We start from the raw sequence: 23,203 nt of genomic DNA on the forward strand, positions 1-23,203 counted from the left end.
TGAACGCTTACAGTCAAGAAGTCCCCGAAAATCCTTTCGTACGGTTTCTCTGGGAACAGTTTCCGTGTGTGCAAACATCTTTCCTTTATGAAATATGAAAAACTTCCCACCTGACCACGTGAGATGTGCAGTAAAAATTCCTTTTAGCAGGAATATTGAAATGCTTCAGCTCCCCTCGGTCATCAGTTTTACACAAAAACATCAATTACAAATTCCTTTTAGCGAAGCTTGGGCTGCTCCTCAGGAGCGGAGCTCAGCTGAAGACACGGTTGAAGTTCCTGAAATATTCGGATGGACCAAATCCACGTGAGCTTCATTGGAAAGGCTCGGACAGTGTCCATAATATTCAGCTGATTCTGCAGGTGTCTGTGGGTTGGGTACTTTAGCATCTAGCTAGCCCTGCAGAAGAGGAGCGAGCATAAAGGCAACATGTGGCAGGTAATTTGAAATGTGGCGTTTCTACAAACATCACAAACTTTGTCTCAGTGTGTTGCAGCTAAAGGTCCAGCTGCTTATTTCACAGGGAGAGACCAGACAGAGCAAAGTTCACTCAGAGATGGACAAACATGAGAGAGGAGAGGAAGAGGAGAGCTTAGAGTTAAAGGAAGGACGCTCATTTAAAGCTCACGTGGAAGTTGTTGTGAAATCTGTACGTGTCACATTATGTTTGTTCATAAAGCTGCGGATAAACAAACTGAGGCAGAGTGACGGTTATTTAAAGGCTGCTGTGCAGGACGTCTGTACTGTTGCCAACCCCGCAGAAGTGTCAACAGCTCTAAGACTGAACATTCAAGAATATTTGTAGTTTATCCAAAAAATCCTTTTAGTTTTTTCTTTACAGAAGCCAGGTTTGTGTAAAAGTTTGTTCGTCCTCAGCTGAGGGAACTCGGTTACCATGGTAACCCCACCTGCTCTCTGACTCCTCCCCTCCTGCTGCACCTGCACCAGCTGACTGACCCTCAGAGTGGGCAGAACTTTTTAAAATCTCTGAAATCACAGCTGATCGTTTCTAATCATCCAGTCGACGATATACGAGGACTGATCAGTGATTGGTTATCAGCTCAGGATCATCACTGGAGGCTGAGCGCTCACCTGGATCACCTGGTCCTGGTTGTCCTGTCTTCATCTTTTTATGGATTTTGCATTTTTTGTGTTTGAAATAATCAGAGACAGGAAGTGACACAAAATTCAAAACCTTCAACTAGAGTGTAATAAAGACCAGGAACAGGACAGAGCTGAGGTACGGAGGTCTGAGAGTGCCACAGAAGCCTTTAGAGCTCAGAGTTTAAGGTCTTTGTGGAGGAAGATTACTTTCTATTCCATCTTTAAGAAAAACTTAAAAAGCAGAAAGAGTTTTTACTTTGCTGCAACTTAAATGTTTTCACCGTCTTGCAGCCGTTTGGCTGTGGGGACGTACGGATTTGGAGGGAACCTGCAGCAGCACCTGGATGTGCTCCTCCTCTCGTCCCCCAGTGTTCGTACACGCAGACTCCTCTGTAGCAGAGGTTTGGGGCATCGAGCGCCCGTCCTGTTAGAGGCGCTGTCGCCTCGCTCAGTGATGGCACGCTGAGGTTTGCCGGATGTTCTTCTGACTCTGCGAGCGGTGTGCACGGCTGTACCCACAGGATCCTGTTTATGACCCTTTAATAAAAACTGTAGTTTATGTGCGACATTTATGTTGTGTAGTGTAACACTGAGGGTCGCGGGAGCCTGCGTACGATACGTACGTGTGGTTTCTGACACTCGAGCTAACTTCAGACCCTCCGTCTGCTCGCACAGGAAGCTTCTTGAGATCTGATTGGTAACCAGGTGCTGCCCTCTAGCCTGCTCCAGTGCAGGTCACATGTGCAGCACCAGTTACCATGACAACGTTGAATGACATTAAGGTGGTTTTACCTTCATTTGTTTCTGGTTTAGTTTAAGCGGCCTGAAGCCTAATAAAGTGAGCGCTGGGCGTGCCCAGGTGTGAGGTCTGACAGGAAGTAAAGAAAGACAGCAGGAGCACGAGCAGTTATCAAAGATCTCCTTCATGGTTTAATATTTGAATTTGTGCCACAAAAACGTCACGTCCGCAGCCACAAATCACGTGCTGAGATTTCTACGTGCAGCGCGTCGCCGCCGCTGCTCTACTCTGCAGATCATACATGTATGTATAAATATGTACAGTTTGGAGCTTCTTCTTCAGCAGGGCTCTTCTCCGGGCGTGGTTGTGCTGTAGGTGGAGAAACATGGGCGAAGGAACCCGTCCAGATGCAGCACATGCTTATGGGCGCGTACAGGAATGTTAGGGGGGGGGGGGTGGAGTTCTCAGCCAACAACACGAGAGCGCCGAAGGCAAGAATGTGACGAGGGTCTGCGGCCTGAAGGCACGGCATTTTCAGGGCGGCCCTGTGAAGTTGGATCAGTGGGGGCGGGGCGGGGGCGGGGCATGCATGATGCTGGTTTAAGCATGTGCTTCACTGGGCGGGCCGAATAACTCGAGCTGTGAGAGGAGACGGGGGCGGGGCTTCACTGTTAAAAATGGGACACGTCGCTTTACTTTTAGGAAATTAGAAGAAAGCCCGGTGTGGGTGGGGGCGAGGGCGGGGTCTTTGACAAAGGGGTGGGGCCTGGTGGAGCTGCACACACAATTACAAACCACTCAGTCTCTCTCTCACTCGTGCTGTCTCATTCTCTCTCTCTCTCTCACACTCTGTGGTTGCCATGGTTACATTGAGACTCGGGGGAGGGGCGGGTTCGGCGTGTGGCGGTTTCGGGCCTCAGCAGCAGCCCCCAGACGAGGTGTTGACTGGCTTGCTCTGGATCTTGACGTTGGACTTCTCGGCGGCGCCGGCCGTGGCGCCCGGGCCCATCCGCTTCTTGATCTCGGCCGCCATGGTCATGAAGGCCTGCTCCACGTTGGTGGCGCTCTTGGCGCTCGTCTCCAAGAAGGGGATCCCCAGGTTATCTGCAAACTCCTACAGAGGGAGGAGGGGCACACTGTGAGTGGATCGCTTCACATCAAACACATATTTTTATATATTTTATTTGTTTATTTGTAAAATATGTGTACACACACACACACACACACACACACACACACACACACACACACAAAAATATTTAGTATACACATCCAGAAATACTATTATATATTGTACATATATTTATTAGTTTCAGATGTAGCCATTCTTGTATTTTGCACAACTCTGTTGCTTGTGAAGCTCGCACACAAGAATTTCCCTCACATGTGCTGTACCAATGTACCTGCACATGTGATGTGACAATAAAAGTGATTTGATTTGAAAAACAGCTGCAGTTCCTCTGACGTCCAGCAGAGGCTCCCGCAGTGACTCAGTCCCCTCAGACCCCATTTGCCCGTCGCACAGCTGGAACACGGGTTACTGCGGCTTTTAAACTGACGCGTTCTCAGGAAGTCGCAAAACCCGCAAACAGTTCAATTCATCAGACACAGATTCATGAGTCACAGGTGTAGCGCTCAGCAGCCACGAGTGGGACCACCGAGAGCTGAAGTGGGTCGCTCTCATGCTGCAGAGCCGTGTACAGGTGCAGGCGCCGTCTGAAGCGCGTACGTGCTGTTGTCTGTCTGTTTGGACCAAAGCTATACTTGATACTGTTTCTGTGCCAATCAAAAAACAGATGAATCGTCTGGTTCCTGGAGTAAGTGATCTGCTGCCAGCTCAGCATTTCCAACACCATCGTCGTGTTTGCGGAGGGAAGAAACGGTAAAAACAGCGTCTTCTAAGGACGGCGGTCGAGAGCGCTCGCTGCTTTCAAGCAAAAGCAAAAGCCAAACAACTCCACGCTTTCCTATTTGTGGAAAAATAAAAACCAATTTAAATCAATGATATGGCAACATGGCGCTTGGTTGTTTAGGAAGACTGGGAAGTTTTAAGAGTGACAGCGGCAAGAAGGAGCGAGCGAAAGAGAGTTTTAAGATGTGAGCGATTTGGCGTGTTTGGAGTGTGTAGTTCTGTTGTGTGTCAGAACAATGCTGAATGTCACCCTCAGGCCTGCAGGTATCAGGCTGTGACGTTCTCCTTTATCTTACAACGGACCGAAAGTAAAAATTAAAAATCATTTGTGTGACTTTGATGCAGAACAGCTGATTGTTCTGTAAATAGTTTGGAAAAACGCCTCGGCTGCAGTTTTAAGTAAATAGCAACAAACTGTTGTTTACAAAACGTGTGTATGGGTTTTAAAATGTACAATTTCTATTTGTACTTCAAGTTATGAAAATGATTCGTTAATGTTTGTGGTTGTTACAGTAAAATATAACTTTTTTCTGCTCTGATTTGATGTTTCCAGCCTGACCTTAGATCAGTTGTGCTGACTCCGTGTGTCCAAAGGAACCGTTTGTGCTGAAAACGGTGACAACAAACAAGGTGAAATGTGGAGGTCAAAGAGGTCAAATCCAAAGTAGTGACAAACGGCCGGGTTTACCCAGGGGCTGACGTGTGTCACGTGTGTGGAGTGTAACTGCGAGGAGGATCCGTGTTTTTTCTCCGTCACGCGCCGCCTTTGACATAAATATAACTCCATAATCTTCATTATCAGAGGTCAAAGGTGGAGGAACTCTCAGCACAGGCCTGATGGCACAGCGAGTGTCAGCGCAGCAGCTTCCTCCTCTTGTGCTGACTCTGCATCTGCATCCACTTACTCATGTTTTCTACTTCCTGACACGTGGCGACAGCGTGCTGATGGCTGACCCCAGAACAGTCCCTTCTATCCTAACTGACCTACGGACGCCGAGTGCTTCTGTCGCCCACTGATGGAAGACTGTGACCTCTTACCTTAGCTGTGGTGTAGTCCACGACCTTCTTCGTTGTGAGGTCACACTTGTTGCCTACTAGCAGCTTGTTGACGTTCTCGCTGGCGTAGCGGTCGATCTCCTGTAGCCACTGTTTGACGTTGTTGAAGGACTCCTGAGGACAGAGACGTGAACACAGAGCTTTTCACACTGCCGACAGCCGCCTGCAGGGGGCGGTGTTTACTCCACTCATTTCACAGTTTCATACACAATTATGCCAAATACCCAACAGACAGCCCCTCCCTGACCCCACCTCACTTCCTGCGTGTGTTCAGAGTGCGTGCATGCTCCTGTACATACGGTGCAGGCAGGAACCAATCCTCCTCCTCCCTGCACACCTTTGTGAATCTGTGTGTCTGACATTAAACAGCAAGTTTAACATTGGGTCTGTCCCGCATGATGGGAGCCGTCCAACAGAACAGAAACACGTCAGGTCGGCTGCTCGCTCAGCGAGGCTGCTGCAGGGCGTGTTCCTGTGTCAGGCTGCATTGTGTGTCTGAACTTGTCCGGCCGGTTTTCTCGCTGCTCTTCAGTCGCTGTGTTTGAGCAGCGAGTGAAGCTGAACATCTACTGGCCAATGAACACGAGATGGGAAGGGTCTGAAGACTGAACTTTCAAAATAAGAGCACTGGCCATTTTCCACTACGGAACAGATGAAATTAACAAAAATAATCAATATCAAGACAAGTGAGCAGGAAGTGCAAAAACGACATAAAACATCTAGATCCTGGCCCTCAGTTAGCTTCTGAACAAGGCTTTTATTTTGGTAAGCTGGACATGTGAGAAGCAGCTCATCCCTCGTTCAGGGTGCCCCCCCCCACCCTGCTCATCAATGACTGACTGGACCTGTTGGAGACTCACAGACGTCTCTGTCGCTGAAACCATCAGCAGCTTATGGAAAACATGCTGCTGATGAGCACTTCCTGCATCTGAGCAGATGTTACGGGTCAGAATCGAACTGTTTGTATTTCCTTCATCAGCGCCGCTAGTTGAGCTTCTGTTATTACCACCGAGCCTTCAGACTGTTTTTATCATGTGTTTGGACTGCGGGAGGGAGCCGGAGAACAAACACAGAATCCACGCAGGAAGCACCAGCTGGAGCCTTCCTGTTGTGAGGCGGCGGTGCTGACTGCCACAGATTAATATGTAGATCTTATAACCGTGTATCAGAAAACATAACAAGCTTTAAAGTGGGTGAGTGCATGCTGAGTTTTAGGGCTGCTGTCAGGTACCGACACCGTGAGCAGCTGTCCCAGGTCATCAGCCACGTTGAGCCCTGCTGCACACCACACACGTCACGCTTTGAGCGCCGTCGGCACTCACCTGGTCCGTCACATCGTAAACCACAATGATGCCGTGAGCTCCTCTGTAGTAACTGGACGTGATGGTGCGAAAGCGCTCCTGACCCGCCGTGTCCCACTGAGGAGGAAAAGCAGAGCGTCAGTCAGAGCAGAGTGACATCATCACCGCGTGTGACCAATCGTGTGCTTACAATCTGCAGCTTTATGGTCTTCCCGTCCAGCTCGATAGTCCTGATCTTGAAATCCACGCCAATGGTGCTGATGTAGCTCTCTGTGTACGTGTCATCCTGCTCTCACACACACACACACACACACACACAGGTGAATCTGTGCTACAAAATGCAGTTTACCATGACAACATTGTGTCAGAAACACTCACTGCAAACCGGAGCAGGAGACACGACTTTCCAACCCCAGAGTCCCCGATCAGGAGCAGTTTGAATAAATAGTCACTGTGAAGACAGAAAACATCATCATTACACACACGCGTCACACTGCTGCCGGTCTTTATGAGTGTGTGTTTGGTGTGCATGCTCCTTTAAAGAAAACAAGTCCAACAACACACAGCTGCTTCCGTGCTGGACTTTTACTGTGGGCGGGGCTTCACACACACACACACACACACACACACACAGGAAAGCACTTGAGGCAAGATAAGGTGTTCCTCGGGACTAACAGGTGTTTTTACCTGCAGACACTTTAGTGACACAGTTTGGAAGAACGTGTCTGAACAGACTTTGTTCAATTAACGATAACGAGTCAGATGTTGACTTTGATTAAAAACAAGGAGTGACATCATAATCAGTCATCAACATTAATACTCATATTATTCTGTTAATAATCTCCCATTATTACTACATTACCTGCTATAACACAGAATATTTAATTGTTCTGTTTTGACTTTATTTGTTACTCAAATATTTGATATGCTGACAGCAGAAGTCTGTTATTAAGTTATAAGCTGTATATATACACAGAAGCGACAATGATGATGTTTCAGCTGCAGTAACACAGGATGAACGAAGCCTGTGTGTGTGTGTCCTGTACCTCACACACACATGAACACAGCAGGAACGCTGAAACTCCTGTTCATACTTTAAGTAAACAGGCTTTGTGTATCTTAATGTGTGATAATGTTCAGCAGCCCTTTGACTTGACTAAACGATCAAAGTACTGTGGATTCTGGTTAAAGTACACCGTGGGGGCTAAACGCCCGATTGGTTAATCGATTATCTGATGGATCAGCTGTTCGTTGGTGTCAACTGCAATGAAGTAACAACATATTACCCAATAACGGGCAGACTTCCCGTTTGCGGCGCATACGTCACACCCAGCCCGGTTCGGGTTCACTGACGGAGCTGAAACCCGAACCCCGGGCCTGACACTGGAATCGAACCGAGTGAGCCGAGCCTGTGGGTCAATAACACACCCTGACCGTTAAGCTACGTAGCTGCTGTTAGCATGCTAGTGGCTAGCGTCTCTGACAAACTGTTAGCGAAATCGAAAAATCCGCCGGTTCAGGCGCACGGAGCCCGGACAACCGTGCCATTAGGCGGCCCTTTGGTGTTATATCTGAGCGCTGTCACTCGGTCTACGCTGCGTTCACAGCCCGTTAACGGAACTGAGAGACAAAGCAGTGGACGGTCATCTTCAGTCCGCCCGGCTAGCTTGCGCTTTCATTAGCTTAGCTTAGCATAGCTCCTCGGCTAATCTTCCAACTCCGCCGGAACGGTCACAGCCGACATCAAACTGACACTTACTATTCAGGATTCATCGTTGACTACAGGCTCAGAACCGTCACTGCGGTGGATTCAGCTGCAGGTCGTCGCGGATTAATCTGTAACTGGCCTCGCAGTGAAGAAAAAACACCGTTTTTTCTGATGGAGTGGCTAAACTGCCCGTCGCAGCCAGAACAGCATAATCGAATCAAATATGGCTGTCTCACTACCTACCCGGAAACGCCGCAGATTGGAATCATGAGTAATGTAGTTCTGTGAAGATGGGCGTTTACACGTCGTCAAGACACACAAACAAGATGACGTGTTATACTTAAAACGTATACATATATTTTTAACGTGCGCTATTATATTTTATTGGCAGTTTTTGCCAGGTATACGTTGCTGTGTTGATGTGTGATACATTCGTTCTTTAGACGACCCAGCCCTGGTGATGAGTGGCGAGACAAGCATGAGGATTTTGGGTGTAGTTTCCGTCTGAGTGAAGAACTCTGTAAAGATGTACATTTCTTGTTAGTTATCAGTTCATTTAGATTTTGTTTGTCTGTATCAGGATGACCAACTTAATGTTCCCAGGGGGCCACATTAGACGGGGCTGATGTGGAGAGACACAGTAAAAGGCTGAACTCAGTTCTGCTCAATATTCTTTTAATCTGTTAAAGTGCTGCTGGATAGTGACACTGACATTTTACAACTATGTAATTACCATTTCTCAAAACAAAATAAAATTCGCAAAATTTCAGAGACTTTTAACTTGAACTGAAGTGTTTCTGTTCTTTTTCTTGTTCAGTGAGAGAAATCATGAAAAAGTGCATTAAAGTCAGCTTCACTGTCACTGAGAGACTGTGTGTTGTTAAACTCGATCACTGACAATGTTTGTTCACATGTGAAGGTAGAGCCAAACAGAACCCGAATCTTCTGAGCATGTGTGAAAGAGTTCCTCTTTGAGAGAAGAATAAAGATCCAGTGCTGATGCTGACTGGACGTGCTGACAGCACCTACCTCCCTGAGTGCATTGCTGGCAGCACCTCATAATCTCAAACTCTTTGGTCATCACGCACACTCAGATGCATAACTGCTTTGTGTCACACGGGAACTGAGAGTCAAAGTAAAACGTCATTAATGTCACTGATAATTTAAAATCAGTGTCCTCATATGTAGAGCAGAGACTGGCATGTTCAGTAGGCCTGCCGAGTTCTTTCTTCATTATTATCAGGAAGTCCTAAAAACTCCCTGAAAGCCTTCAGCTGATCCAAAATGCTGCAGCAAGAGTCCTGACAGGGACTAGAAAGAGAGAGCAGATTTCTCCTGTTTTGGCTTCCTGTTAAATCCAGAATTCAAAATCCTGCTCCTCACATACAAGCTCTTAAATAATCAGGCCCCATCTTATCTTAATGACCTTGTAGTACCATATCACCCTATTAGAGCACTTGGCTCTCGCTCTGCAGGCCTACTTGTTGTTCCTAGAGTATTTAAAAGTAGAATGGGAGGCAGAGCCTTCAGTTTTCAGGCCCCTCTTCTGTGGAACCAGCTTCCAGTTTGGATTCAGGAGACAGACGGGATCATATAATTGTTGGTTTCTTCTCTGCATCATTTTCTTTACCTTACAGCATTGAGCACCTTGAGGAGACTGTTGTTGTGATTTGACATCTATAAATGAAACTGAATTGAGAAGTTGAATAAATCAGCTGCTTTTGTGCCTCTGGATCTGCCCCGAGCTGAACCCTTAAACAGCAACTTCACACCAAACAAACAGAGGAGGAGCACAAAGGAGGCGAGGCAGCAGCTTTTCTCTTAAATTAGTTTAATTTGTTGTGTACACTAAAAGTCAAATTTACACAGTGGTCTGAAAGAACCTGGGCATGCATGATAACCTCCCACAGGCTCTCCCACTGATTCCGTGTCCCATAGGAACTCCCCGTACATTTACAGTCCATAGTTTAACTGCACACAGTCTAAAGCCACAGTGAACTATGATTACATCCATTTCATCTTTACAATGTGCAAAATCCTCCAGGCTCGGCCGACAGTAGTATGAGCAACAGAAAACAGACCGATGGAAGCAGCCGTTGGTCCCTTCGTTCCCCTTCGATGCGAGCGGCCTTCAGCTCGCCGACGCTCGAAACCGATCGTCCCGTTTTTAAACAAAGTAACAACCGGAACGTCTGATGGCAGACGCGCCGGCGTGAAGAACAAAAACAGACGAGCGAGGGTGTACAGGATTATTTTAAAAAGCTTCACGGAAAAAAAACAAACAGATTAAAACTGAAGGACGAACGAAGACGAGGGGACGAAACACTCGGCGGGATTCTGCAGGCAGTGTGGTTTCAAGTCCATAAATAGATTCAGATTTTATATATACGTATATAAATGTATGAATTCACAGAAACTTCCACTTCAGTTTGATTCAGCTTCCTTCAAGCTCCGCCCCCACACGTGTAAAATCAGCAGGAATCAAGGAGCCCATTTAAAAACAAAAAAAAAACAAAAACATTGAATCCCTGATTATTTACACACACGACAACAACACACACACACACCCGACACGGCCTGAACGCACAAATCCCACTTCCTGTCAGCTTTACCACGTGCTGCCCCTCCTCCACGCCGTGCCCCACCAAATAATGAGAAAAGCTTCACTTTATCCAGAGAAATAACTGAAAATCAACAAAAAGCTAACTTAATTAAAAAAAACAAGAGCTTGATAAAATGGGCGGGGCCAGCAGAGTGAGCAGGTGATGTCTGGAGGCGTGGCCGGGGCTTCAGTCTGGCGTGGCGTGTGACCCGAGCGGCGTCAGCGTGGCGGGAAACATCAGCACCTTGGCCTGCATGAAGGACAGGTCGGGCAGCGCCGCAATCACTTTGGCCGCCTCCTCGCTCAGATTCTCATCTTTCCTCGGCTTCCTGCCAAACAGGAAGTGACCAGTTTTTTAAACGCATGAACATAACATTTGTAGTTGATGACATCATCAGTGTGCCACTGACACAAACTGTTACAAACTGCACCCAGATCAGCTGAGTGTGAATGACCTGCATGTCTGACACACAGCAGCGTACGCACGCACACACGCACGCGCACACACACACACACACGCGTGCGCGCACACGCACGCACACACAGGCCTGAGCTGTCAGGTGGACGTCTGCTGAATGTGGATCCACACCGGAGCGTTCACAGATTCACGCCAAAATTCACCACAGTACTTTAAATTGTTATTCCACTTATATTTAGCCATAGCCAATCATAGTTGAGCGTCAGCTGTGAGGTCATTCCTCAGGAGTTCCACCTGCAGCCGATCCTGATTTCATGCTTTCACAGGAAATTGGGGACAAACCAGAAGCGCTTTGACCTCTGACCTGGTGGAGGTGCTGGTCTTCTCCACGGTGGACATCAGGCGGGCGAAGGCGTCGGCCATGCGGCTCCCGGAGCTGCCCGAGTCCAGCTTGGCGGTGGTCAGTTCGAATAGCTCGGGGTCGACGCCTGAAATGCAGAAGAAAGATCAGGGAGGCGGAGCTTAAACTTCACCAACAATCCAACAGTGAGAAACTCGGAGGAGGCGAGCCGGGAGCTTCCTCCTCGGAGGTTCGCACCTGCACAAAAACGGTTGTGCTTGGCGTGATTAAAAGAGAAACTGAAGGACTGGAGCAGCTGTGAGGCGTGTCCGCCGCAGCGATCCGTTCTGAGATCAGCGTGTGCTTAAATGGTGAGCACCCGGCGGACCCGCCTCGCTTTCTGCTGCCTGCGGGACAGTCACATGACCTCATACCGACCTTCCTGTGCCGACCACCCCACACACCAGCATCAGTCAGGACATCATTCATGATTTTAAAAATCTGAGCTGGGAAGCAGTCACGTGACTAAAATGACATTAAAATTAGCACCAGGATCAAACCTCGGGATGGTCATGTGACCCGGTCAGGAAGCACGAGAGTGCGGTGAGTGAGAGGAGCAGATGGAGGTTAATTCAAAGGAGGAGGATGCTGGAGCTGACCTGGGATGGAGGGTGAGCTGCTGGAGCCTGAGTCCTCCACAGGACCAAAGAAGTCCAGGTTTAAGAGAGACGAGCCTCCGCTGGCTGCAGAGCCGGGCGAGCGAGGTTAACGCACACAGTCAGAGAGAGAGAGAGACACATGCAGCAGAGTCAGTGAGAGAAACCGGAGACGATCGTTTCCACATGCAGCAGATTTCTCACAGTCTGCACATGCTCAGTGCACCGCTTCACTGAAGCCCACGACGTTTGGACTGTAGCAGGTGGGAGGAGCATTTAGGACCGTGTTATCCAATCAGAGCACTTCGCTCTCACACTGCAGGCTTGTTGGTCCTAAAGTATTTAAAATTAGAATGGGAGGCGGAGCCTTCAGTTTTCCTCTGAAACCACAGCAGCTCCAGCCTGCTGAGTTACTGATGCTTCAGGGACTGCAAACCGCTCTGGAACCCTACGAGGTGACCTGAACACATACGTGCAGGTCAGGTGGCACACCGCCCCCGCAGAGCGATGACGCAGCACACACTGGTAGACCACACGTTATGAACACATGACACAGCAGCACGGCGCCGCAGTCAGCCTCTTATGGAGTTTTCAGACTTCAGCGAGCGTCACTGATGGCTGACGCAAGGAAGCGAATGAACTTTCAAAATAAGAGTGAGGGGACGGTTCACCAACAAAGACATGGCATCATTGGGCGCCCTCTGACATCTGTGACTGTGGGCCACAGCGACTCAGTCAGGAAACAGGAAGTGACTGATGGTTGTTTTATACACAGATCGCCTCCTGGTGTGTGATTGGCTGTGAAGTACAAACTGAAGCAGCTAACAGGAAACACTACAATAAATAGAGGAAGTGGAAGAAGAGAAGAGCTGTGAGCGGGAGGAGGAGGAGTCAGTGCGGCAGAGGCAGCGGGGTCACCTACCATCAAGCGGGTTGGTAAGGCCACTGCTGCTCCAGTCGAACTGGACGGGTGGGAGCGCCTCCTGCAGGAGGAGAGGCAGCAGGTCAGTCATGTACCAGGTGTGTGTGAGAATCATGTTTAAACACAAGGACACGCCCACACGTGGGAATGGTGTCAGGGTTAATTCCTCATGTTACATATGTCACAGCTGTTGTTCGCCCTCGTGACGGCGAGGACTTCACCTGTCATCGCTTGGAGGAAACGACGTCAAAAAGTCAAAAACAAAGATTCAAACTGTGGCAGTCAGCGTTTCTCACTATCAGCCAATCACATTGTATTTGAATCCTGCTCGGAGGTCACCTGTCGGCCCGCCTCCCCGTCTCACCTGGACCGAGTCTGTAGGACAGGAGCTTTTCTCAGGTACCAGCGGCGGCGCCTGCGCGATTGAGGCGATCATCTCTGCAGCAGAGACGGGCTTCACGGGCTCTTTGGTTGGCTCCAGCATCCCCTACACACACACACACACACACACACACACACACACACACACACACACACACACACACACACCTCAAATGACAAACGCGTTTAAACAGCCTGCAGCGCTGCCTGGCGGCCTCCTCGTAGATGCATGGATGGTACAAATGTGAAAGTCTGTGATGTTTCATTTACTGCAGTCACGAGATTTTCAGAAAACTTGACCTCTGACTTTTAGGTCAAGGTATCAACTTCATCCTGCGTCACATCTGAAGTTCCCAAACGCACGTACCTGTCAGCGTTTCACAGCTAGAAATGAGAATAACTGATGTTCCTGCCGTAATGAAACTGTCTGTATCACCACTGTTCCTGTTCTCAAGTTCCCAAAACTTAAAGATCTTCATCTTGTCCTGAAATCAAGCAGGAAGCAGTTTTCTGTCCCCCTCCCTCCCCTGCTTACATCAGCTGATCAACAGCTGATCCTTCACAGTCACTGTGGAGCTGAGCGCTCATCTTTATTTACCTGCGGCTTTAATTTAGCTGTTAGTAACATCTTAAACGTGCTGCATGAGTAAACCTGACTTTATGTCGCTGTAAATAGAGTCTGTTGGATGCACTCACCAGGCCGGCGGCGTACATGGGCACGATGACCGGCTGCTTCTTCTGTCCTGTGAACAGCTGAAACATGGAAATCAGACCGATTAGGATTCAAACCTCGAGCGCAGCTGCCGCCTCAGCAGGAACGCCTTTAGTCATACCAACAAATGACCAGGAACCATCTTTTATCTACAGTCTATGTTGAAGAGTATCTGGGCGGGGCTAGGAGACGACGCATTCAGAGGGGAGCAGCGTGTACTCACGATGTTTCTGGTGTCGATGCCGAGGCAGCAGAGCAGTGCTTTGTTGCAGTGGGAGCCGCCCCACTGGTATCTGAGGCCGAACGCCTCGTGGATGTCCTGAAGCTGCGTCCACACGCCACCGTACATGGACCTGTGGCAGCCAATCAGACGCAGCGGAGTCAAAAACAGGGTTCATGAGTGGGAGCAGCTCTTAATGGAGCGGGTACGGAAACACCTATGGATCACTCATAACCAGGAGGTTCGCTGAGGAGACCCTCACCTCTTGCATGACGATTTCTTCTCCTCCCCCTCCTCAGCTCCGGGGCGTCTGTCCTCAGGAGGCTCCAGGACAGCCTTCAGGGACACCACCTGGTCCTCCAGCAGTCGGGTGGCGCTCTGAGGGAAGCTCACCTGGAACAGCTTCTCCACACGGCTGAACAGCGATGCCTGCAGAGAGATGGCAGCGTCAGACTCAACTTCACAGTCTGGGCCTGACTACAGTTAAAGGGGCGCTTCACCCTCAGGTGAAGGTGATGGTGCAAAGAGTCCAAAGGGCAGAGCTGCTGGTTCATATCTGCTTTAACTTCGTGCTGTACGAGCCCACAGTGAGACTGGCCTTATTCACACTGTCATACCAGTTTGCAGGTTTTTAATGGTTTCGTTGTTATTATGTAACGGCTGCTGTGGATTTAAGTCCCTCAGAAATGGACAATAAACATCTGTCTGTGCTGATAAACTGACAGTCTGAATGACTTCCCTGCAGACACTTCTCGCTGCTTTCAGTAGGAATGGGTACCGGTATCATGGCACCGGTTCTGTCATAAACGGCAGTAACCAGACCGTTTAAGCACCGTGTCAAAAGTACCGGTTTGGCACCGGTATCGGATAAAACCTAAACGATACCCATCCCTAGCTTTCAGTCTGTGTTGTGTTTACTGACTTTACATGTTTCTAATATTAAACTTTGATCACTTTGCTGCTGTTTAACTCACAGAGGGGTCGATAAACTCTGGGCCAACTTATCGAGCCGCTGTCACGTCGTGACTGGAATCCCCAGTCTTCCAGTTCCTTGGAATTCAATCAGCTGATTTGAGTTTGTGTGCCGGAGGAGGAAAATAGGGGCGGTCTGCGTGGACGTGGACACTACTTTGATTTTTATTGGACTAAAGGACGAGATAATGAAGAAACCGCATTATGCTGCTAACACAAGCACCTGCACAGACAGCATGCTAGTGCTAAGCTAGCCGAGAGCCCAGAGTGATGTTAAAGCTGAACTTCAACAGTCTACCTGTTCATGTTTCTACAGTAGAATCACCATGACGACCGTGCTGGTTTCCATCTTTGCTTTGTGTTCATACCTAAACACTAAGAGAACGATCACGCGTGTCATTAGCAACTACCAACCTGTATATTTTATTTATTGTTTACTCTATTTAATATGTAAAATACACACACACACGTAGAAAAACATATTTAGTACACACATCCAGTAATGCATACACTCTTATATTGTACATATATTTATTACCATCCTTATATTTTGCTTGTTTTATGTTATTGTATTTTTTGCACACCTCTGTCGCTTGTGAAGCTCGCACACAAGAATTTCACTCGCATGTGCTGTACCGTGTAGCTGCACACGTGATGTGACAATAAAGGTGATTTGATTTAGCGCAGAGCAGCGTGTTGGTGTGTGGGGCTGTGACCTCATGTTGTTAAACTGTGATGATGACATAGGGCTGCTCAATTAATCGAATTTTAATCTCGATTACGATCTGGGCTTTCAACGATCATTAAAAATGACTGAGCCGATTATTAGCCCCTCCCTCGTGCTTTACTCTCGCGCTGCTCCGTGTGGCAAATCGAGCGCACCGCTCTGCGTTTCGAACACGTGTCACAACAATTAAGAGGACCTGAGGGAAGCTCAAAAAGCTGAGCAGTTATTTGGAGAGGAGAGTGACTGCTGCTGGTTGAACAGAGGTAAAAAACTTCAGTGGTGTGGAAACATTATGGGTTCAGTCAGACGTGGATCAAGTAGACACAGTGTGTAAACTTTGCTACGGTGTCGTAGCTGCACCACAGAGCAACACTAAAAAATAATATAAAACAGTGCAAATGTTTGCAGTATAAGAAATAAATGAAAAATGTAAACATCTATGTTTAGTGAGCTTTGCAAAGTCATTATTCAACACGTTGTTATTGTTAAATAAATATCGTCAAATAATCGAGATTATCATTTTTGCCATAATCGAGCCGCCCTATTATGACACAACGAGTTTCAGGACATTTTATGGAGAAATGCAGAAGTAATGAAGTAAAATACTGAGTTACTTTGAAGTACTCTGAGTAATTAATGACATTTCTTTGAGTAATGAGCCAACACTGAGGGAAATCCCTCCAACATGCACAAACATGTGACCCACAGCAGAAAGTCTTTGATACGCTGCCGAGTCTCAAACAGGAGCCAATGAGGAATCAATCAGTGATATTGATGATGGAATCAGAAACGCTAAATTCCTATCACTTCCTGTCCCTACAGGCGCATGATTCGAGATGTTGACCGACCTTCCCACCTGACCCAAACCTGCCATCCTTCATCATCATCAGTCTGAGTTCACCTGTGCACATCCACAGGAGCAGGTGAGTGAGCATGCTCAGAGTTTAGAAACAGCTCTACCTTCATCCGGAGGAACCTAATGACAGCGGTGCTAAAGCCTCACACGGATCCTCTTAAGGAGAACTTAACCCAAAAAGTTCCAGCTGCAAACTATTTTTTAAATTTGACAGATATTGCAGATCCTGGATGAAGACATCCTGGATACAGTGTACAAAGTACGTGGTGGCGGCGGTCTGCGGGCCCCTCCTACTGTGTTGTTCGCCTGCCAGCCACAGCAGAAAGTGCTGAAGCGACACGGAGCGCCGCGGGTCTGCAGCCTGTCTGAGCGCTTCATGCTCGGGTTTGTTTAACTCGGTGAACTCCGAGCCCAGAGTCGTGTGTGTGGACGACACATCTGCACAGCGGAAGTGTGTGAGTCAGCTGGGTGTGAGCAGAGGAAGTGGAACAGATTTAAAGCTTTCACATTAACTTCCTGTTTGGGTTGTGGACAGCACATCGTTATCATGACCTTTAAGACAGGAAACGTGTAATCCTGCTCTAACTGAATCAGTGTGATGTCACAGGTTTCTGGAGTATCTCTGCATTTTAAACATGGGAAACAGAATCACGTCCCAGTCCTCCCAGTGTGCCCAGTGTCCCTTACCGGCTGACTGTCAGTGCTGCTGGGTTCTTCGTCGACCGCAGGTGCTTTACTCTCATGCCACTCCTCCTCCTGCTTCTCCTCTTCCACTCCTCTGCTATCTGCAGGAAGTGAGACGCTCGTCTCAGCGCTGAACGCCGCCCATGAAGCCCCCTCTTCCTCCTCCTGCTGCTGCTCCCCGAAGGCGCTCCACCCGGCGTCGCTCTCGCCGCCACCGGCCGAGCTGAAATTCCCAAAACTGTTGCTCACAGGGAAGTCGGCAAACTTTCCTCCCTCCTCCCCCTCGTTTTCACCCGAGTTAAATTTGGGGGAGTTGAAGTCGCCAAAGTCGTCGTCTTCTTCTGCGTTGTCCTTGGCGGTCGCAGCTTCCTGCACCAGAGCAGAACTCTGTAATCCGACCGGATCGTGCTGAACCTCCAACTGATCGAAGTCTGCGAAGCCTTGAGCGCCGAAAGAGCCGGCGTCTCCGAAGTCCCCGAAGTCTTCGTCGCCGTCTTCGGCCATCTGGCTGTCGTCAGCGGGTGTGGCGGATTCCCCCTGGAGTGGGGGCGAGGGCACCGAGCCCGTGGTGCTCACGTCGCCGTACTCCTCCAGAGCGTCGGTGGACAGTGGACGGCCAAACGACGTCTCCGTTTCGGTCTCCGTCTCGTTCCCGGAGCTCTTCTCATCCGATTGCCTCGCCTCGCTGTCTCCGGTTGTGTCGGGCAGGAGCTGCTTTTCACCGCAGCCGTCTACAGAACCGTTGCTGTCAGCTACATCCGCCCTGTTCACGGCGAACAGTTTGTCAGTGCAAACGGCCTCTGAGGCGCCACAATCTGCCGCCAAGGCCACATCCCTTTGTCGAGAGTCAGCATCCATGTGAGCACGCCGGTCCGGCGTCTCAGCGGGGACGCAGAGAGACTCTGAGCAGAATGCGTCGTTTTCAGTTCTGTTTGTGTCCCTGACATCGTCCTCTGAAGTCAGTCCCTGCTCTACATTATGGCTGACGCCCGGTGGACAGTGCGAGCTCGCCGTCTGGTCGAGGCGTCCGTCAGCATCGGAAAAAGCAGCAAAGTCTGCAAAGTTGTCCTCCGGGCCTCCGGCACTGCCCGTGTCCTCGGGGGACGTTCCTTTTATGCGATCATGGACAGAATTCTGGGAGGAAGGACTTCCCTGAACATCAAACCCGTTTGTGAGCACCTCGCCGCCGTTACAATCCGCGGTGTCGCTCGCAGTCAAGTCCACACAGCTGGCGAGGACCTTTTTCATCTCAGTTCTTTCTGAGGCACTCGCCAGCACGACACCGTTCGCCTTTGAGAGCTCATCACTGCGGCTGCGGGCGCCATTCGTGGAGCCATGGCTGAAGCCCACCACCCCTCTGCTGTTGATCAGCTCCGGCGGCGAAGTGGCGGTCAGAGCCTGCGTCTGGTTAAAAGTGGTCGGAGTGTCAAACTCTGAGAAGCTGATGCTGTTCGGGATGCCAGAGAAGGTGCCAAAATCTCCGAACTCATCGTCCTCTTCCTCAGCGCCGTCCTCCATGGGTGGCGGAGAGGAGGAGTACATGCGGATCACGTCTGGCTCCATGACTCTGCGGTGATCGAAGAATCCTCCGGGCTATACCTGAAAGAGCGAGAGAACGTCGTGAGCAGCGAATCACAGGACAAACATTCAAAAATAAGTAAAAAAACAGTAGCGCGCTTCATCCACGCGGCGAGGAGCCGAGCACGCCTCTCAGCAACACCGATGATCTCCAACGAGAGGTTCGAGTCACAGCTCATCGAGTAATACGAGCCCCGAGAGTGCAGACGGCGTCAAAGCGACGGCGAAACACACCGTCACAAACACATCATCGACAGAAATGAGGAAATGAAACCCCGCCCTCCTGCTCTGATGTCACTGCTGCGGGATCACATCATCACTGCAGCGTGAACATGAAAGCGTGTTGTTTGAATGAACACGATAGAAGTCGACAGGCGTGGACACAAACGCCTCTCACAACACGGAGCATCAACCTGATGTTCAGCACCGAGCTTTAAACAGGACTCTGACTCATCACTAATAATCTTATTTATTTATGTGATTAACAAAAATGATGATGTCAGAAACTATATGACTTTATTCTGCTGACATCACAGTTCTGATCACACACACAGCTTTCACAAATGTATAAGATAATAAAATTTTTGTCACTAAATAAAAACAAACACCATTTTTAAAGTAACCTGTCTCCTGTCTCACTTCTGATTTCAGCTGTGCGCTCTCTCTCTCGCCCTGTGACCCTGTGACCCCTGACACCTGGCGTGTGGGGGCCTGATGTCATTATTTCTTTTCATTAACTGTATTTGTGTGCTTGAATCACGTTTCCAAATCCTGATCTGAAGCGAGCACAGACCTCAGCTCTTTAAAATTTCACTGAGTTTGGACTGAAACAACCAGCCAGGTAAGGAAACACCTGAGTTTCTGATGAAGGTACCTTCCTGCAGCTCTGCAGGGGAAGTCCCTCTCGGGTTACCTGCTGGCCTGGACGGCCTGTGTTTGTGCTGTGACCGGCGGTGGGCGGAGCCTACCTGTGTTTGGTAGAGCTGAGCTGGACTTCAGGTATGCAGTCCTGAGAGACCAGTCAGGCGAGCGCGAGCCGTTTAACCCCTCAGACCCCACAAACGGTGACGTGTTAACGTCAGGGCAGGTAAACATGTTTAAGATGGGTTTACCTGCGCACTCAGCGGGGTCACCTTCAACAGGCGCTCAGCCTCCTGACAGTCGTTCTACACCTGACACTGTGAGCCCCCCCCAGCAGTCTCACCTGTCTGACGTCAGCGCTTAAAGTGCAGCTAACAAGCTAACGTAGCAGGCTCAGTAAACTCCCAGGTAGCTTAGCAGGCTAAACGACGGAGGGCTGAGAGTTTGTCCCGAGCAGAACCGACTTGTCTGAGCCCAGCCCAAGCCCGACAGGGAAGCTAGCAGGACAGCTCGGCGGCTAATAGCAGCCCGAGCTCGGCGGGACTAGCTCGGTCAGCTTGTGTGGAAAGCTGAAGCCAGCTTGATTACTATGCTGGTACTTTACCGGGCGGCTCTGCTGGCACACAGCGGCGGTACACAGATAAACACAGGCCGGGGACCCTTCAGGAACGAGTCGGTTTGACGTTAGCTGCTCCTGCTAACTGCGCAGCTAGCTTCACCAACGACAACAAGCCAAGAAGCAGCTGAGCTAGCATTAGCTTAGCTTAGCTCAGCGTTTCGTGTGACAACAACTGTCTCATCCCGAAGGAAAGAGCCGGGCTCACCGTCAGAGGCCGCCCGCTGGCGTCCATGGTTCGGTTCCACACGGGCTGTCGTCGGAGCGGGACGGCTGACTGTGAAGCCCGTGCTGAAGGTGGAGTCCGCCGGCTGCTGCTGCTGCCCTGCCTCACGATCACCCAGCATGCACCGCTGCGTTCTGCTGCTCCACAAACTTCCAGGTGGAACAGGTGGATGGATGTAACTGAGTACTCATACTCATGTACACCAGTTGGCCGCTTGTACTCGAGTATTCCTGAACCACGCCTCTCTCCCAGCACTTTTTAAAATCCAAACTTTATTTCTTTAAGTGGAAAGCGCTGTTACAAACTCCGCTGAGCAGACCTAAATATGAAAAATAATCGGACTGGGCACAAGTCCAAGCTGCCTCAGAGCAAGAGGAGGTCCACCTGGACAGGTGCACCTCTGTGGCAGAGCTGACGGAGAGAGACAGACAGATGGCCAGTTCACATTCACACCTTTAGTCAGTTTAGAGTCACCTGTTAACCCGACCCCACTGACTGTTTGGACTGTGGGCGAGAACCCACACAGGAAGCACCTGCAGAACAACAATATGTTGTGTGAATGCACCTTTCTAAAGTCCCTCCTCAGTGATTTAAAGCACACGTGTGTCTAATTATTCGAGACGGGAAAAGCGTCTCAACCATTAAATTCGAGCTGGTGTGGGCCCCGGGGTCTGGCATGAAATAAACCCGACACTTGGATAAAAGGAGGCTGAAGTGTTCGTATACTCAGCCCAGCTCCACACTGGCGTCTCCCACACTGCTCTTAACCTGCTTCTGCTCAGCTGTGCTGAGAATCGTAACAGCGATGGTTGGGACAGAACAGATTCGTCTGGATTTCAAATCTTCTCTGTTTTCAGTGATATAACTTTAGTAACAAGCACCTCATTCTTTTCTCTCTCTCTCTTTTGCCATGTTTTCCAGGTAACCTATATTTGACAACAGCTTGATAAAAAGAAATTCTGTTTTTGGTGTCACTCCAATATTTTTAGTGGCCACCCCTATGAAAACATTCTGGAGGCGCCCCTGGCCGTTCTGTCTGCTGACCAGCTCTGACGTTCAGGATTCGTGTTTGGACTGAACCTGCTCAGCAGAGCCACAGCTGACAGGTATCTGGGAGGTACCGTGTCTCTGCACACCTGAAAATAATGTGAGAAAACTCCAAAAAGCCCACTCTCTCAGTGTTTGGCTGTCAGGGTGTCAGGACGCAGTGTAAATAAAGCAGAATGCAAAGACTCACAAATCTCATGATATGTGATGTTTGATTCACAGAACACTGAAATCATATCGAATATTTATACATTTTCCTGTTTCATTTCATTTTGATGGCAGCAACTTTAAAGAAACAGCAGGAGGAACATTTATCAGGTGAGCTGTCAGCAGGTGGGTCACATGGTCGGGTGTAAACAGACCTCTCTTAAAACTGATCTGAGGTCAGACCCGCCCAGGCATGGACGCCACGTCCTCTGGAGCGCTGCACAGAGTACTGACATCAGTGTGCTCTCCGCCTGTGCAACCACATTTTTAATATATAAAAGGAGTCAGTGTGTGTAGAGGTCAAAGGTCATGTCAAAGCTGGGAAAGGTTCTGAAATCATTTATCTTGGCAGCTTCGTTTGTGTGGTGGGGGTAGGCTTTAATCACAATCAGAAAACTTTATTGATCCCTGGGGGAAATTACTTTTCGTTACAGTGCTCCATTACAAACAAGCATTAACAGAGACAGACAAGACACTAACTAAGAATAGCACCATATATACAACCATATATATACATAAAAGTCACTTATTAATAAATAGCTGAAAAAGAACATGTGCAAGAAGGGTGTAGCTGTAGCAGCAAACAGTGTGTTAAGTGGATGCGTTGTACAGGGAGATGGCCACAGGCAGGAATGATGTCCTGTGTCGTTCAGTGGTGCTTTTCGGTAATCTCAGTCTCTCACTGAACGTGCTCCTGTGACTGACCAACATGTCATGGAGTGGGTGGGAGGTGTTATCCAACATTGTCTTTATCTTGGACAGCATCCGCCTCTCCGACACCACCTTGAGGGAGTCCAGCTCCATCCCCACAACATTGCTGGCCTTACGGATCAGTTTATTGAGTCTGTTGACATCTGTGACCCTCAGCCTGCTCCCCCAGCATGCAACAGCATAGAGGATCGCACTGGCCACCACAGACTCATAGAAAATCCTCAGCATTTTCTGGCAGATGTTGAAGGACCTCAGTCGCCTCAAAAAATAGAGACGACTCTGGCCCTTCCTGTAAAGTGCTGTGGTGTTTTTAGCCCAGTCCAGTTTATTGTCAATGTGTACTCCAAGGTATTTATAGTCCTCCACAATGTCAACACTGACCCCCTGGATTGAAACAGGGGGTCAAGTGTTTCCTGGTCTTCCTGAAGTCCACGATCAGTTCCTTGGTCTTTGCCACGTTGAGCTGCAGATGATTCTGCTCACACCACGTGACAAAGGAGTCGACCACAGCCCGGTACTCTGTCTCATCATCCCTGCTGATGCATCCAACCACCGCAGAGTCATCAGGAAACTTCTGAAGATGGCAGGTCTCTGTGCAGTGGCTGAAGTCTCTGGTGTAGAGGGTGAAGAGGAAGGGGGAGAGGACA

General features: G+C 49.2%; 2 protein-coding genes across 3 annotated transcripts; both read right to left on the minus strand.

Moving 5' to 3' along the window:
• Positions 1-2,011: 2,011 nt before the first annotated feature.
• On the minus strand, positions 2,012-8,067 carry LOC146573416 (ras-related protein Rab-1A). The gene is made up of 6 exons (XM_085278263.1): positions 7,872-8,067; positions 6,491-6,563; positions 6,303-6,398; positions 6,134-6,229; positions 4,794-4,925; positions 2,012-2,957 (listed from the first exon to the last, which is right to left on the minus strand). Exons 1-6 carry the CDS (start codon positions 7,883-7,885, stop codon positions 2,760-2,762), a joined length of 609 nt encoding a protein of 202 aa, XP_085134389.1. The 5' UTR covers positions 7,886-8,067; the 3' UTR covers positions 2,012-2,759.
• A 1,567-nt stretch (positions 8,068-9,634) lies between these two features.
• Positions 9,635-20,763, minus strand: aftpha (aftiphilin a). 2 transcript variants are annotated; one of them, XM_085278220.1, is made up of 10 exons: positions 20,574-20,763; positions 17,314-18,909; positions 14,334-14,500; positions 14,075-14,204; positions 13,836-13,892; positions 13,123-13,245; positions 12,759-12,819; positions 11,840-11,923; positions 11,205-11,328; positions 9,635-10,751 (listed from the first exon to the last, which is right to left on the minus strand). In XM_085278220.1, exons 2-10 carry the CDS (start codon positions 18,871-18,873, stop codon positions 10,610-10,612), a joined length of 2,448 nt encoding a protein of 815 aa, XP_085134346.1. In that variant the 5' UTR covers positions 18,874-18,909; positions 20,574-20,763; the 3' UTR covers positions 9,635-10,609. The 2 variants fall into 2 exon arrangements, with proteins under 2 accessions (XP_085134346.1, XP_085134347.1); XM_085278221.1 differs by lacking the exon at positions 11,840-11,923.
• Positions 20,764-23,203: the final 2,440 nt, after the last annotated feature.

This window comes from Mchenga conophoros, linkage group LG6 (genome assembly GCF_057382185.1).
Source record: "Mchenga conophoros isolate Kocher_MC1m ecotype Shallow Benthic linkage group LG6, M_conophoros_male_GT1.1, whole genome shotgun sequence".
NCBI classification, from domain to species: Eukaryota; Metazoa; Chordata; class Actinopteri; order Cichliformes; family Cichlidae; genus Mchenga; species Mchenga conophoros.

Bases quoted from the DNA above. Each gene is read 5' to 3' on its own strand.
- LOC146573416 (XM_085278263.1), bottom strand. The intron at 6,399-6,490 runs GTGAGTGTTTCT...GTGTGAGAGCAG, and splicing joins GTCTCCTGCTCCGGTTTGCA to GATGACACGTACACAGAGAG. The intron at 6,230-6,302 runs GTAAGCACACGA...TTTCCTCCTCAG, and splicing joins AGACCATAAAGCTGCAGATT to TGGGACACGGCGGGTCAGGA.
- aftpha (XM_085278220.1), bottom strand. From the start codon at position 18,873: ATGGAGCCAGACGTGATCCGCATGTACTCCTCCTCTCCGCCACCCATG. The intron at 13,246-13,835 runs GTGAGTGCATCC...GTGTGTGTGTAG, and splicing joins CCATGTACGCCGCCGGCCTG to GGGATGCTGGAGCCAACCAA. The intron at 10,752-11,204 runs GTCAGAGGTCAA...CCTGTTTGGCAG, and splicing joins AAGACCAGCACCTCCACCAG to GAAGCCGAGGAAAGATGAGA.